At 37.0% G+C, this 15959-nt stretch overlaps 1 protein-coding gene across 4 annotated transcripts in view; it reads right to left on the reverse strand.

Annotated features, from left to right (window-relative positions):
• The window catches only part of LOC139808211 (dystrophin, isoforms A/C/F/G/H), a 472682-nt gene that overhangs the window by 184208 nt on the left and 272515 nt on the right, over window positions 1-15959 (reverse strand). The window contains exon 42 of one of the 4 annotated variants that reach the window (XM_071769942.1): window positions 12105-12142. The exons of the other annotated variants lie outside the window; for them this stretch is intronic. Coding sequence (XP_071626043.1) covers window positions 12105-12142 — 38 coding nt within the window. The remainder of the gene's footprint in view (window positions 1-12104; window positions 12143-15959) is intronic. 4 annotated transcript variants of the gene reach the window in all.

Here is a 15959-nt window from a genome sequence, read left to right on the forward strand (position 1 = left end):
CTATCGGCGATAAATTAAAGATTGCCTTCAGAAATATAAATAGAAAATATGCTTGAAATGCTCGTGGAATAAATAAAATTGAAACGCGGCTATGTAAATGAGCGGTTTAATGGCTTACACTACTTCAGCCGGCACGTGATGCAAAAGGAAGGTGAGGCGAATAAAAGAAAAAAAAACCTCGTAGAAGTTCCGTGCGGCGGTTTCGTCTCGACCGATAAGCTAAGTACGAGTGATACCGAAAGTGATATAAATTCGCTCATTCGGGAACTATGAGGGTTCTCCGAACGATGCGCAGCGTTAACTTAATGAGCGTGATATCTGCCAAGCCGAACCTGCCGAACGGCGGGACGAGTCCTCTCGACCATGTGGATATTCACACAGACTCGAGTAAATACTCGGCAAATAGTTGCCGATCGTTCCCAATTTTCTCGTCCACCCTATCTAGAATCCTATCGGTTGCCTCGCTCGGAGCTATTCCCTTTGGATGCATAAGCAAACACGCATGGTCCGAGCAAACATGATACACGATTTGTGCGCGAATGTCAGATTCAGGAATTTCGTTATTTTCATTCAAATTTGTTAATGCACGATATCAGTATACAAATAACTAATAAATTCCAATATTTAATTCTTTTGAAAATTTTTATATTACGTTATATTTTAAAACATAATTTTTTTTCTATTGAGCTTTCTAATGATAAAATTAATAGGACACTTGTAATATCCACATGTTTCATTTCAATGTGTAATAAAAATAATAAAATCGGTTTAAAATTTTTATAATATTTGAATGTTAGTTATTTGTAATACATTATTTTTATTGTTTTACAAAATTAAAACGTTATGATTGATATCTAAAATTAATTTAATATCTCTTTTATTAAACATTTATAAAAAAGAAAAGAATATGAATTATTAGTAATTCATATTTCATTAGAAATATTATACCTAAACCTTGTAAACAGTAAGACAAGCAATAACTTAATCTTATTTTCGCGCCTGTATAATTAGAACTAATTGAATTATATTATTACGTGGTTGTATAATTATATGAAAAACAGATGTACAAGCAAATTTCTAGACTTTTCGTAATAAACGTTGAAAGTAATTACTTTTGTTAAACAATCAGTTAATTATCCTGACAAGAAATAACCCATTAAAGAAGTGAAAAACCCGAAAACCTTTCGCCTTCCTGGTGATGAACAATATAAGCACTTTAACACATTCGCACATTAATCCACAATGGCACATATGTATATCCACATATATTTAGCACTCGTAACAAAACACCGTAAGAATATACAATATGTATGCGTTTTCCAACTGGCGCTATTCCACATGCTGCATATTAGTATTACAAAATCTAAACGATCATTAAAACAATTGTTAAGAGTTCAGGAACGTTTGCGAATTAAATGTGTCCTGCGCGAGGCGTGCAAAACCGTAGCGTTTAGTCGAAAGGGACAGCTTGCCACGGACCGAGCGTCTTTCAATTTCCACCTGACGGAGTTCATGACCCAGCAGCGGTCTCTCCGAAGACAGTGCAATTACTATCGAATCGTCCGCCGCAGCATCTTTTCGCGAGCACGGAGACACGTGTGTACACGCGCGCGCCAGCGAGAACTCGAGATTACTCTGACGACCGCGCACTCGAATTCGACCACCGTCAAGTTCCCTCGGCTCTTTCCCGTCCGTACGTTCTTTCGTGACACTCGGACGTTTCTATTGGCACTCGAACACCTCGAGAGCGGTCCCCTTAGTCTTAAGTCTAGTCTGGCCTTCTTCTTTTCGCTCGACTGTGCCTGGGCGCGACTCGTCTCGTCGATCCCAGGGCCACGCTTCAACCTTTGATGACATTAAAGGCGAGGACATCGAGGAGGCACCGTAAAACTCCTTCCACTGATTCCGCACGGCGACAGTTCTCGCGCCAGAGACGTACGATCACGCGTGAGGGAGTATTATAATTCACTATCACTCATCGTTATAAAGTTCCCTCTTTGAGTTATCGTCATCTCCATCTCGTTTCGTTTTCTGTCGAGATGAGGAATGCGAACATGCGATAAGGTTTATTATGTATGCAGCACACAAATATTGTTAAGTTAAACGCTAATTAGATTTACGTCTTTTTTTTATCTTTCGTAATGTTCTCCGCGTATTTTACCAAAATTGAAAACGAACTTTATACGATTTTATCAAAATAAGAAAATTTTAAATCAACATTAAATCTTTAATATCTTCCATTTCTTGCCAGAAGATAGATGCAATATTTATTTTGACGAAATAAAAAGGACCATAAAACCGATCCGATATCTCATTTCCGCTTCTGCAATACGCGAAGCTTTTATAACGTATCAAAAATATACGAAGAAAAAGAAGCTATTCCGGTCGTATATCAATTAAAAACGATATGCACCAATGAGGCTCTTCTTAGCTCGGATAGTGGCCATGCGTTTGCTCTCAAGGTATAACCGAATAATCGGCTCATCTTCATCATGAAACTGTCAGCTTCGAGTCAGTCCGGTAGCCACAGATTCTAAATATTGAATTCGTGACGCTCGGTTTTCAGAAATATAGCACATGGTCACAAAGGCAGCGGGAGTTCTCTTCGTGTACCGCACAGCTATCAGCCGGATCTCAAGATACTCCTCTCGTCATCCTCCGCAGGTCCATCTTCTTTGCTTCCGATATATCATCTTCGCGGAGGCAGCCGGCCATTCCGGATGTATACGTAAAGAATCACGGTGTCCCGCGGAAGATCAAAGACACGTGACGCTCACAAGAAACATTCCGTATCTCATATGGGGCCGCTGCCCTCGCCTCTTCTTCCCGCGATCCTTTTCGACGATCGGATTTTCTCGCGACCTTGCTTTCATCTCGCGCGCGCGGAGACCGAGCAATCGCGGGTTATCTTCGAATTTGTACGTCTTTGACGCGTGTCTCGTGACGGCGGCGGCGGCGGCGGCAGCGCGCGAGCAAACGTTTCGAACTATCGCGGGACGCGAGATCAACCCTGTGGGAGGGGCGAGGGACGGATCGATCGGATGGATCGACGAGAGGATATCGGCGCGGGCGATCTATCACGCGAGAACGCGAGGCATGAGTGCGGAACGCTGTGGTGTGTACGCGGCACTGTCGTCCGTACCCTCAACTCTGTAGGTACTCCGCATCCGTACTCCGTTGCTGTGGCGGTCGGTCGTGTGCCACTGTGTGCGGCTTCGTGCACGTGCACCCACACAACCACGTGACACGTGGGCGTGTTGCGGCACGAGGGGGAACAGGCTGAACTGGTAGGGACGGGGAGAAGGATCGGAACGGGCATGTAGAGAGCGCGGAAGTAAGACAGAAGCGGAGGTATAGGAAGGAGACAGACAGACAGACAGAGAGCGAGAGCGAAAGCGAGAAAGAGAGAGATGGAAGAAAAAGGATGGGAGTGCGGAGGTTGCGCGAAGGGGAGAGACACAGACAGCGTGTATATGTATTACGTGAGATAGAGAGAAACAGCGAGAGAGAATGCTATGTACTGGGCGACAGGAAACAAGAGCGAGCGATGAGGATGAGGATGAGGATGCGGCATAGAAGACAGGAGGAGGTGGAAGGGAGGGACGTGGTGAGCAGGGGTGTGAGAGCAGGAGAGTGGGTTAGATTATGGAAAAGACAGACCCTGACAAGTGGAATATCAGGCAATTTCGCGGATGCAGAGGAGGGCGTTTCATCGTTGCCTCCAAACGTAGATTAACGAAAACAATTAGATAGGTTGGATATTGATTAATGTAAATTAGCTGTCTCTGCTCTACTCCGTATAAATTGCGTGCATGTTTCAAGCGTTCGAACGAAAAACGATTCATTTATATCAATTCGTCTGATTTCTAACAAATGGGTGACCCAGTTCGCTAAGCGAGAACATTGTTGTCGAAAATCACTTAAGGAACAGATATATTAGAATGCAAATTACATTGCAAATTTACAGAACATTTACGTCTTATCGCACAAAAAAATATTCTAAAGAGTTATAGATTAAACCTATCGTAATAATTTATATTATAGAGAAAATGGAAATATTTCAACTAATCAAGATAATGACGATTGTTTACTGCGTAATATAATTCACACGATACATAATATAATTAGTATCGCGCTACCACAATCGGCGCGACAAAATTTACAATGTAAAACATGGACGTATATGGCGCATTCGTGTCATTTTATGTTCTAGAAGGACTCGGTAAAGCGATTATGGCTTTTTTTTACGCTTAAATTTCAGTAGGCGACTTATTGTAGGCAAGCGTACATATGCGATATATGTACACACGAGGACAATGAAGTGAATATTACAGAGACTAGAATGTGGGTGACGCCTACGTTGTATCCAGTACAATGTACATAAATCGGTATTCAAAGGTACTAATGTCATAAATGCTACCTTTGAGAGTTATACAGCCCGTACAGCCGTGTCTAGAAATAACGTTATTTATAGATAAACAATAGGGGGGAACTATATAAACTTACAACAAGATAGTGTAAAATAATATAGTTAAGGGCCGGTTGTTCCAACTTGTTGCTAAGCTAACTAATAGTTAAATCATATGTCTATCTTTGTCTAATTTAAAGGAAAAACAAAGACATATATATGATTTAACTATTAGTTAGTTTACCAATAAGTTGAAACAACCGGTCCTAACACAATTGTTAATAACATATTAAATTATGTTCAGAGCACTGGATGATCACACGATATATTTAAACGACACATAGTATCCTATTAATTAAAAATATATATTTTTAATCGATTATTATTAAGAAAGAGAAAGAGCTAGTGTCCTTTCCATTATAAGAAAGTAACATAAATATGTTATCATCACACACATACATTGCTGTTTATGTATGTAATACGTTTAGTCTCTTTCTCCTAATAGTTTCAACAATATGTGCTTTGTTTGCTCTATTCTTCTATGTTCATTGCAGCTTCTAATAATTTCGTGACGCATACAATGTAGACATATGAGATTATCGCCTTTTTTCAACAATTAGGAGAGACCGGGGCTCATTGGCACAAGAGGCAAGTTGGCAATGCGTTCCGTTTATGTATTTATAGCAAAAGAAACAATGAAAAAGTTATCACAAAATATCTCTTTTATGACATGGGTACTTTTCTCAAAGTTTTATTTAAATCAAACAAGTATTACGATAGAAATAGAGAAAACGCTGATTCAAGAGGTAGCAAGTAAATTTTCGAGCGTTTGAAAAAATCGTATTAATGTTCTTCAGCTTGAGAAATAAATCAAAGTGACGTATCATTAGTTAAAAGAAAAGTTTCTGTTACTATACATGTTATTTTCAGGAACAACAGCAATTTATTGTAATAAAATGACTGAAATCAAATGTATGTAGGGATGGGATATATTGGCTCATATCAAGGCACGCTTAGCTTGACTTGTTGTTGCCGCGCGCTTGAGACCTGTGTGATTTGCTACCTACAATGCTGATAGAAGCTAGATATATATTTATATTAATATTTTTACGTTGAAGAAAGCTACATCTAAAATAGTTTACAATTGTTTTTCTGCAACAGCATTTTGCTATATTCGATCATTATAAAATAACTTTAAAAGATACAATCTTTATCAAGAAGTACATATCTGTTACCCGTTTTGTGTTTCTATTACGTTTTCATTAATTTAACATGGACTTTTGTCGCATAGCCAACTATCCCTACTATCGGGGCAAGTTGGCTACAATGCAGCATGTTCTTATTTCACTTATTACAAAGAAACTATACAGTATACAGGAGCGTTCCTGGCATGAAAATGTAGAGAAAGGTTCTCTCTATCATATTAGTAGTTTAATTATAATAATTGGTTGTTTAAAAATTCAAATGAAATTGTGAAAACTGTGCCAATAAGCCCCGGTCTCCCCTAATATTAATTAACGTTTTATTTAATAATTGGAAAAAAACACATATTGCGTTAAATCATTCCCTTAAATTAGATATATTCGAAACACTCATATGTCCCGCATTTATACAGTTTATAGGAAAATGTAGTTCATACTAGAAAAGCAAAATTAATGGTGGAGGATGTAGACAAGAAGAGAGTCCCTTTTTCAACATTATGCAGTAATAAGGATTACGTTCCATAACCGAGAATTAACATCAAACCCTTGTCTTCCTCCTCACACATATTTTGCTTTGCCTTCCATATACTTAATATAATAGCGGTAACTCCTCCGTACTACAAATTTATCATAAAAATATGTGAGAATCCTATATCTATACATGTGTATACATTATGTTAATCGAATATTTCAATATTTGTTATCAGTAAGACAAAAAAAGATAGAAATTATGAGCTAAAAAGTATACATTAAAACAATAGATAATATTGTATCACAGAATTGAACATATCAACTTCGGTGAACATTCCCATTGGAAGAATTGAAGCAGAAATCGTGAGAAAGACGATGTGGGTACAAACAGTGCGCGCGTAAATACGTATACGTACGAATGAGCAGTGGTACGGAAAACGAGAGGAGGAAGAAATAAATCGACCCTGAAGCGATGGCGCCTCGTGTACATAAGTCGACCTCGAAATCGAGAGAAGGAGAGTGAACTCCCCGGCATTCTCTGTCGCCCTTTCACGGTCTCTACCTTGGCCCGATATATACCTGCCCGATCCGCATAGGTTTCCTCCTCGGACCCCTATCAGATCAGCTGCCACAATTTTTCTCGGCGGATGATGCTTTTTCGCGTACGCGTGGTACGCGTATGGTATCTTACACGGTGGTCGATCCACGCTGTGATCCATAGCCGACCGATCGAATTACGCAACCACATGGGTCGATGGGAGATCAGGAGATCAGCGAAGCGTTGCGTAATAGTTATATAACGGTACCCTCTTCCTCTTCTTTCGTTTTTTTTGCCCTTCCTATTTTATGTTCTGTTTTACATGCACGTAAGCAGACTGATTTTTATATTTAAATTGTGAGATTTGAGGATTCCCAGTTCTCAACTGCCGAATGGTACCACAAAATTAACTTTATAGAAATAAAATAAATCCTACGTATTTATCGATCTTTTCAATTAGGTATTATGTATACGTAGAAAGTAGGAGATTGATCCCTTACGTCTTGTGTAGAGAAGAAAGAAACTTGTTTCTTTTAACATAGCCATGTTTGGCTGTGACCAAAAATTACGAGCTCCAAGTCATATGTTTTTTGAAGAAACATATGGAGGAAGACCGCCGCGAACAAGAGAGCTTGACGTAAGAAAGTTTCGCGACTGACCTTTAATCCAACAAATCGATACTCTTATGCGATGGTTATATAGATGGTAGTATCGAAATAGCTCACACGGCAGCAGTGTTATCGAAATAGCGCGCATATGTAGAGTCTGTTTCGAAGGAGGCGATAGATTCGTTGCTGTTCAATTCTCGGTTCAATTAGAGTGTTATCGGAACGAGTGTTCGTGGTAACGTGCGGCGAGAGATATCTTAGTTTAAGTGGATCAGCCAGACCTTAATAAAAGTGAGTATATACTTGTATATTATGTGAGAATAAATGCCTATATAAAAAAGAAAGTTTAAGTGTACCTCAATTACATCAAATAGATAATATAAAGTACCGTAACTTCTTCGAAATTAATTCAAACGAAATTTCTATCTTATCCTCCGTCTGTTTCTTTTTCTTTCTAGCAGATTAATCAGTAGGCAAAATGTAAGATTAAGGCTATGCTAAGTACAGAAACAGCGAAATCCCGAGTAGTATAAATAATTGGAATTGCTAAATTACCATAATGACTTCGGAGACCGTAGAGATTTTAATGTTAAATCGCGCAGAGTGCTCCTGCAACGATTTTCGTCTTGCCGCGTCTCTCTCGCCCGTCTTTTACTGGCTTATGTATACGTAATTGCAATTAGGAAGGCCGCAACAAAAATGCAAATATGTAAAGTAATAACAAGCGTAGGTGCAAGCGCGGGATATAGTTTTCGCGGAAGCAGAATCGGCGGAGTACTCTTCGTTGTACCTGACCCTTACTGAAAGGACAACACCGACCAGAGTAAGGGCAAAAAAAAATTCAGTAGGAACTCAGAGGTCGGAAAAGATTCCCCGGAATAATGACTTTGCTTCGTGCAGGGATTTATTTTTTTCGCGCTGGCTTCTATCTAGTATTTTTTTTTTGCGACATTGTCGGTCTTTTCTCGGTATTCTCTTTTCGTTTCCTCGCGAAAAACTTTGGGTTATTAACGGTCATCGCACCTTATTCAGATAGCAACTCTGAGACAAAAAGGAAAAAAACTCAAATTCCAGCAAATATTTCAAAGAAATGTGTTTCCTTAAACCTACCTCGCGGAGAGCATTATAATTCGCTACATATTTTAATTCTTTTTACTTTTTTAGCTAGAAAATCGTGGTCGCTATAAAGTGTCTTTAAAATAAAAAATTTGAAAGATTAAAAGATCTCTTTGTTAATTAATCTTTGTGGGTAGTGTTAAATAATATAGAAAACTGTAGTAATGAAGCTTAAAGGGATAATTATTTAGCCCGTTTTCCACAATTTGGACTTCCATCAGAGCTTTCACATTTTGCTTAAAGAGATGAATTCAATAATTTTCTCATATGTTGTTACATGCGCATTATAGAATGTGAAAATGTATGCGTCGTATTATGAACGAAAGTAGTATATACGTAAAATGCATTACGAGATACTCGGGAATATGTTAACCATGAAAAGTTTCGGGTGCTCAGTCATTTACGAACTCTTGAAAGCAAAAGTTTCGGGGTTGTTAAATGAATTTATCCCAACAGTTATATTTCCCGTTTCATTGTAACTCGACCGGAATTTCCGCTGTTCGCGTTGGATATGTGCATTCACTCAGAATCAGAATAATATTTTATTATGCTTAAAATTTAGAATTTCGCTCCTCCTTCTAGTTATATAGCAATTGCAGTTTTGGATGTACATACCATGGATGCTTGAAGAGATTTTCCGCTTTCTATGTCGAATTCGTTTTACAACATGACATTTCGGAGTTTAGAAGCTCCATAAAAAGAAAACGCGGCGCTCGTGATTTTAATAAATATTTAATGTCAAATATTGTCTCATTACCCTATTAACACAATACAATGTTGTCATTACCTATCAACACAATACTCTAGTAGCACAATACATTAACAACATGTTGACTGTGAATATTGGTTGTATTGAGAATGTCTTGGCTAATATTTCCCAATGCAAAGCTAATATTGGTTATTAATAAAATGCAAGTGCACTGCCAATATTAGCTCAAAAACAGAGAGCGCCTACTTTTTTGGATATATATATATTGTAAACCAATATTGTTGCAATAAAGTTGTGCTATTAGGTACAGTTTAGATAGACTTTCTCTCAATTTTGCGTTATCGCGCAAAAAAAACCGTCATCGATGAAATAAGAATCAAAATGATTTGTCCGGTGTGGCAAGAAAAACATGTCGGAATCAGTAACAATCTCGAAAAAGATCGATCTTTGCCGCAAAATATCTCTAATCCTTGAGAACACGGCGGACTAGACATAAATCGCAGAACGTACAAAATTGGGCAACGTGGAACTTACTCGCGGAATAAAATTTCGGAAATTTATCGTCGACGCGGGAAAGTTTGCAGCGGCACCGCTCGCGGTTCGTTTCGCACGTTGCATCATGTCGCGTCGCGTCGGCGAAAATATCGTTTCGCGACGATTCGACGAGACCGGGGAACGCGATGAGACACGACCGCAGCGCGTCCGTTTCCGCCGGGAAACGAGTCTCGGCCGCGAGTCACGAGCCGCGGCGGGCGAACAATGGCAGCCGCGGTGAGCGGTATAAGACTCCCCGAAAACTTCGTAATGTGCGGGGCGCCCGCCGTGATGTACTGCGGGTGTAACCCGAAACGCTGGTCGTGTCGTAAAAGATGAGCGACATTTACGAGTCCGCCGCGGATTTGACGCGCGCGCGCGCGCGTCGTTGGTAACTCTAAACGATCTAGAGATCTTCCCCGTGATGCGCCGCGCCGGCCGGGATGATCGTTGCTGTTCGCCTCAGAGTGGCGCGGTCACGAGGCAAAGTGAACTCGCTTGTACCTGCGGCCTCGCTTCGCGAGCCCGTTACACGATCGAGGTGGAAACGTTAATCTTACGACGAACGGACGAACAACGTAACGATCGCCGCTAGAACGTCCTGTGAACTTCTACAGCCGCGGTCGATTCGTTACACGGGAATGGACGCGTGCAGCATTTAACGTGCAGCTTAAACGATAATGATGTTTTCGACTCTCGAAAAGTGCGGCCCGTTACGGAAACGATCGAGCGAATGTTAACGCACTAATACTTTAATTCGGAAAAATTATCGTAATCTTAAATCTTATTAAATGACTTTTCAAATAAATATATTAATACATATATGAATTCCCCACGTGTTGCAAATATAGTGGCTTGAAAAATAATAAAAAATTCCCGATAACGATAAATTAGTTTATTCATCTTTAATTAATACAATTGCTATTATCAAAATGGAGAATAGTATTCTTCGCTAGAGTTTTATCTATGTGTTTCTTCGAAAAAAATTCTACAAAGGTAGAATATAAATATTTTTATAACTCAAGTAAAGTAAATGCAATTACACAAGACGTGATGGAAATGTTGCTTCAATGCATGATGAGAAGCAAAATAACTAAGCGATTTACATTCCGCTAGGGCAATCCATGAGATACACTGTTACTCCAAAACGATAAGTTACGAAGTTGCCAGTATCCAAAGTAAATATATGTTACACTGTAGTAATAACATGGCCACGAACTGGGAGGATTTTCGGAAGACCACTTGAATAAACATTACACACCCCCGTTTACGTAGCATCGACATTCTGTTTCCCGAGGCTATCTCCGTTAATATCGCAACGATGAATTAATATTAATTTTTTAACGAAAAATGAAATATATTGCGAATATAAGATTATATATTAGTTATTTTGTTATTCACAGGTAATCACAAATACTTCAAAGCGTTATAATAATATAAATAGTATTATTCGAAGATTTCTTGTCGATAAGCTTATAAACTATTGACAAATTTGTCGGCAGTTTAATGAAAAGAGATGAAAGAAGAAAAATTTATATAAATTTATTAAAATGAAAATAAAAATTTGCAAAAATAGCACTATTTATTTATGGAATGAGAACGATATCTTAAAAAAAGGCAAAGCTCAAATACAAGCAAATATAATTGATTGAATATTGCTAATTGCAAAGACAATTGAGAAACTTTTTGCGAGCAAACAAGAAAGCGATTTGAAGAATTAAATGATAATGTATGAAATATGCGCGCGCGTAATAATTTATTCGATATTTTTATCGTTTTTATAGAACCCTGCAGCGGAGTATCCGATAAAAGGTAAATGCAAATTTAATCTGAGAAAAATGCGCTAATCGAAACGAAGTTTGCCATATTAAAATTTAATTTATACACTAAGAATCTCTTTATGAGCTTCTCTCTTCAATTCATATTTTAGATGCTTGGTAAAAGAATGCTTGCCCGGAAGAAAATTGTAAAATGGATTCTCCAGGATAATGACAAGCCTTTCCCATCGTGTTGCGCATGCGCAATTTGGGTTAAACAAAAAAAATTTTCAAAAACTAGCCACTTAAGGGCTCAGTCACAATGAGAAAAATAAGGAATAAGATAAAGGAATAAGGAATAAGGCATGTTGCATCTCACTTTAATGTACGTGTACTGAAGTAAGATGTGACATTCCTTTATTCCTTTATTCCTTTATCTTATTCCTTATTTTTCTCATTGTGACTGAGCCTTAATTCGATTATATCTTTAAAAATATCTCATGACTGTACAAAATTTTTGATCTTATACATTTTAAATAAATAAGCCTATTTTGCAAATTTTGCACTATATAAGTTTTTCTTCCTTCATTTCTTTTCATTGAACTGTCAACAAATTTGTCGATAGTTTAAAAGCTTATCGACAAGAATACTTTGAATGATACTATTTGTATAATTATTATAACGCTTGAATAAACGCAATATAAGCCATAATAATTGGAATGGTTAATAAAGCTATACATAATCTCATAGGTTTTACTTACATTCACGCAGCGCGGATGATCAATAATGTTTGACTCACCTGAAACAACAAAATATTATATATTAATTATGACGTGTCACATCAAACATAACTTTATATTTATTCTTCATTTACAAATATAAATTATTAAATTATTTATAAAACATTTTCACAAGTATTATGAAACAATCGCTTTGCTAAATACATCAAAATATAAAGTCATTAACACCAATATATTAAAAGATGATTTAAAAAAAACTCAAACAAGTGTGAATATCAGTTTGGCAAAATTTAATTAAACGAAACCACTTTTGATTGCCATTTCTTTTGGAGAAATAGACTGATTTCTGAAAAAAAATAGATCGCTACTGTTGAATTAGATTCATTTTTCACTTGGCATAAAAAAAATGCGTGAGTCTTTCGTCGTTCACAAATTTCTATGGGTGGTACTCAATGACGAGTTTCCGAGCTTTTATCTCTTTCGATAATTTCGACGATTAACCCTTTCCTTCCGAAAATATTTTACAGTTACAAAAAATAAAAAAATAAAACAGTGCAAAAATATCAAGAACTTCAAGATTCATCTAATTTCGATTTGACTTAGCTATATATTCTTTTCATTTTCGTTATCAATACGTCCGTTGCTCATTAAATCATCACTGTCATTTTGCTCGATTTCGAGCGTCGTGAATACATCTATCTCTCTGCACATATCTATACGTCACATGCATGGGACCTACAATTTAACGCCGATTCCGAACGGCAAGTATAGTAATCTCATGACAAGATATTACTCTCGGTGGGTTTGCCAGTACACCTTCCGAGAGGTGGCGATCGAATAAAATACAGCGGTTGGATTTGAACTGGGATCTTCGGCTCATTAAGAGCAGCGCACATCTCTCTGCGCCACGATCGCCACTGAAAATATTGATTTGTATCTTTGTACTTATATGACTTTATCTTTGACTTATGAATCGCTTAAAGCGATTTATAATAATATTTTGAGAACGTTTAAGAACTTGTTTTATCATATTTTTATTGTAACTTTTATAATAACTTTGCCTTGCAATGCAAAGTTATTATACACAATGGAAATCTTTTATTTCTTTTTATTTTTTTACTTTCGCTCACTGTCAGTAAGTCCACTTGAAATATTTCAAGGAAGATATAATTTTGCAAAATTATTTTTATTCTTAATTTTTTATTCTGTATTTATAACTATCGATTAAACATACTAAAACCTTAATCAGATTAGCTATTACCGAAATTCGATAATTTAAGGATCTCTTGACCTAGACGACTTGCGTATAGATACATGATTTCTGACTCGTTGCGCATACTGCACGTGACGCAGGATAGACATATCTCTTGATAACTCTTATTACCAAGCAAGAAAAATAGCAAGCAAGAATTACCAAGCAAGAATAATAGCAAGAAAAATGAAGGATAATACCACCTACTCTATTTTACCGAGAAATGTCTAAATACATTTTAACTTACATGCTATCTACTATACGAAGCTAAAATCTTTATAGCTATCTTATAGAAGACTAAAAGAAACTAATATATATCCACAAACATGAAGATATAAATAGCAATAATATTTTATTTCGTAACTATAAATACGTAATTATATAACCACAGTGAAAATCAAAGGTTAATTCCGGCTTTTCCTTTCATTCGCAGTCGTCGTTCACCTTGCGTCCAGTGTGTACTAACGCTGTGCAACGTGGCAAATCAAAAAAAGAAAAGAAGAAAAAGGGATCAATGCACTCTTACCCGACACCGGACGGCAATATCGCATCATTGACAACAATGGGGCAAAAAGAAGACAAGAAGAGACTACCTCTCCGAAGACTCAAATCGGCTAATCGAAGATTACACGAGGATATCTCTAACAACACGTTCCTCCCCTAAGCGCTTTAATAGCGAAATATTCTTAGATGAAATGGCTTTCTTTTCTAACTCAAGCCCGGAAATGTGTAACAGACATCAATACTTCCTGCTCATTGAGTCGACATACTCGTCGTGAAACCAAAATATTATTTTATTTCTCGACTAACTGGCACAATGTAAAAAAGTATGCACTACGTTTCGGCTCGAGGTTTGAGCCCTTCTCAAGTGCGGTCTAAAATTCAGGAATAGCATTGTGTAATACAGTAAATAAATAAAAAATAAAAAATAATAATTGTTAAATTAAAGAGCAATACCTAATCGTCAAATTGACTCGTCATGTGATACTCAAAAGACATCCCTGTGTTCACGAGAATGTTCCAACATGGTCATAAAGTACAGCGTGGACAATTACTTATATAGAAAAAATATGTGGAGAGAGAATGTGAAGATGTATTATTTTTGATTTTTTATTTATTTACTGTTATTACACAATGCTGTTCCTAAATTTTAGACCGCACTTGAGAAGGGCTCGAACCTCGAACCGAAACGTAGTGCATACTTTTTTACATTGTGCCAGTTAGTCGAGAAATAGGCACAAATACGATAACTAGGGCCCCTTGATTTGACTGTGGTTTCTGGTAGTATTTTTTACGCTGAACAAAAAATTATATAGGTCTTATAGAGCTAACTGCTTTAGTTTTCGAGATATGCAGTATTAAAGCTCAAAATAAATATAATATAAATTTAAATAATACTTTAATTGTGTGTGTATATAAACAGTACACACGTAAGCGGGGGAGGGGCTACCGTACCTCCCCCGAAAGCAGGGAAAAGGTGGGGGTGAACCTCGGTTCGCGTGAAAAGTGTATGCGTGAACTTTTCATGCGTGGAAAGTTAATATAAATTTTTAAATAATACTTCAATTGTGGGTGTATAAACAGTACACACGTAAGCGAGGGAGGAACTACCGCACCTCCCCTGAAAGCAGGAGGGAGGTGGGGGTGAACCTCGGTTCGCGTGAAAAGTGTATATTGTCAACGTCACTCTCCTGAGTGAGGGTGTCCCTTTTATGCATAATTACCAATTGAAAAAAGTAAAGATTTATATTATATTTATTTTGAGCTTTAATACTGCATATCTCGAAAACTAAAGCAGTTAGCCTTATAAGACCTATATAATTTTTTGTTCAGCGTAAAAAATACTACCAGAAACCACAGTCAAATCAAGGGGCCCTAGTTATCGTGTTCTCCCCGAGAAATAAAATAATATTTTGGTTTTAATCACTGGCGGAGGAAGTTATTTTTCTATACTCGTCATGTATAACCCTCGAAATAAAATACATTTCAGTATAACGAGTGAACTATTGCCTGCAGCATTAGTTCGTATTGGTCACATATTTTATTTTTCTATTTTTGATTTGATTGCTTAATCGACTATTAATTAGGTTTAATAATTAATTATAATAGTCAACTGATTAATTATTTAATTATATAAATCAATTTTCATTCCAGTTAAATATATTCTCTGCGTTTGCCGATTAAATCAAGAATTCGTAAATAGGAGCAATGGTGTAACATCCTTATTCTATCTATAGTCTGACATTTTCATAAATCGCATATGGTCATTTACTAACAGCTAGCTAAATAGTAATAAATCAATTTTCATTCGAGTTAAATATATTCGTAAATAGCAGCGACGGTGTAACATTCTTATTATCTATCTATAGTCTGACATTTCCATAAATCGTATATGGTCATTTACTAATAACAGTTAGCGAAATCGTAATAAAGTATTATCGATTTTCTTCTTCTTTTACATTTACCTATTACGTTGAATAATGTCGATACAGCTAATTATGATATACTGATTTTGCTAATCAGACAAAATTTTTGTACGTGATGAGAAAAGAAAGACACGTAAATAATTGTTATATATATGGAAACTCTTTCTCTCTTCATTTTGAATAGAAATTATTGAATTA

The sequence above is a fragment of the Temnothorax longispinosus genome, chromosome 2 (assembly GCF_030848805.1).
Source record: "Temnothorax longispinosus isolate EJ_2023e chromosome 2, Tlon_JGU_v1, whole genome shotgun sequence".
NCBI lineage: Eukaryota > Metazoa > Arthropoda > Insecta > Hymenoptera > Formicidae > Temnothorax > Temnothorax longispinosus.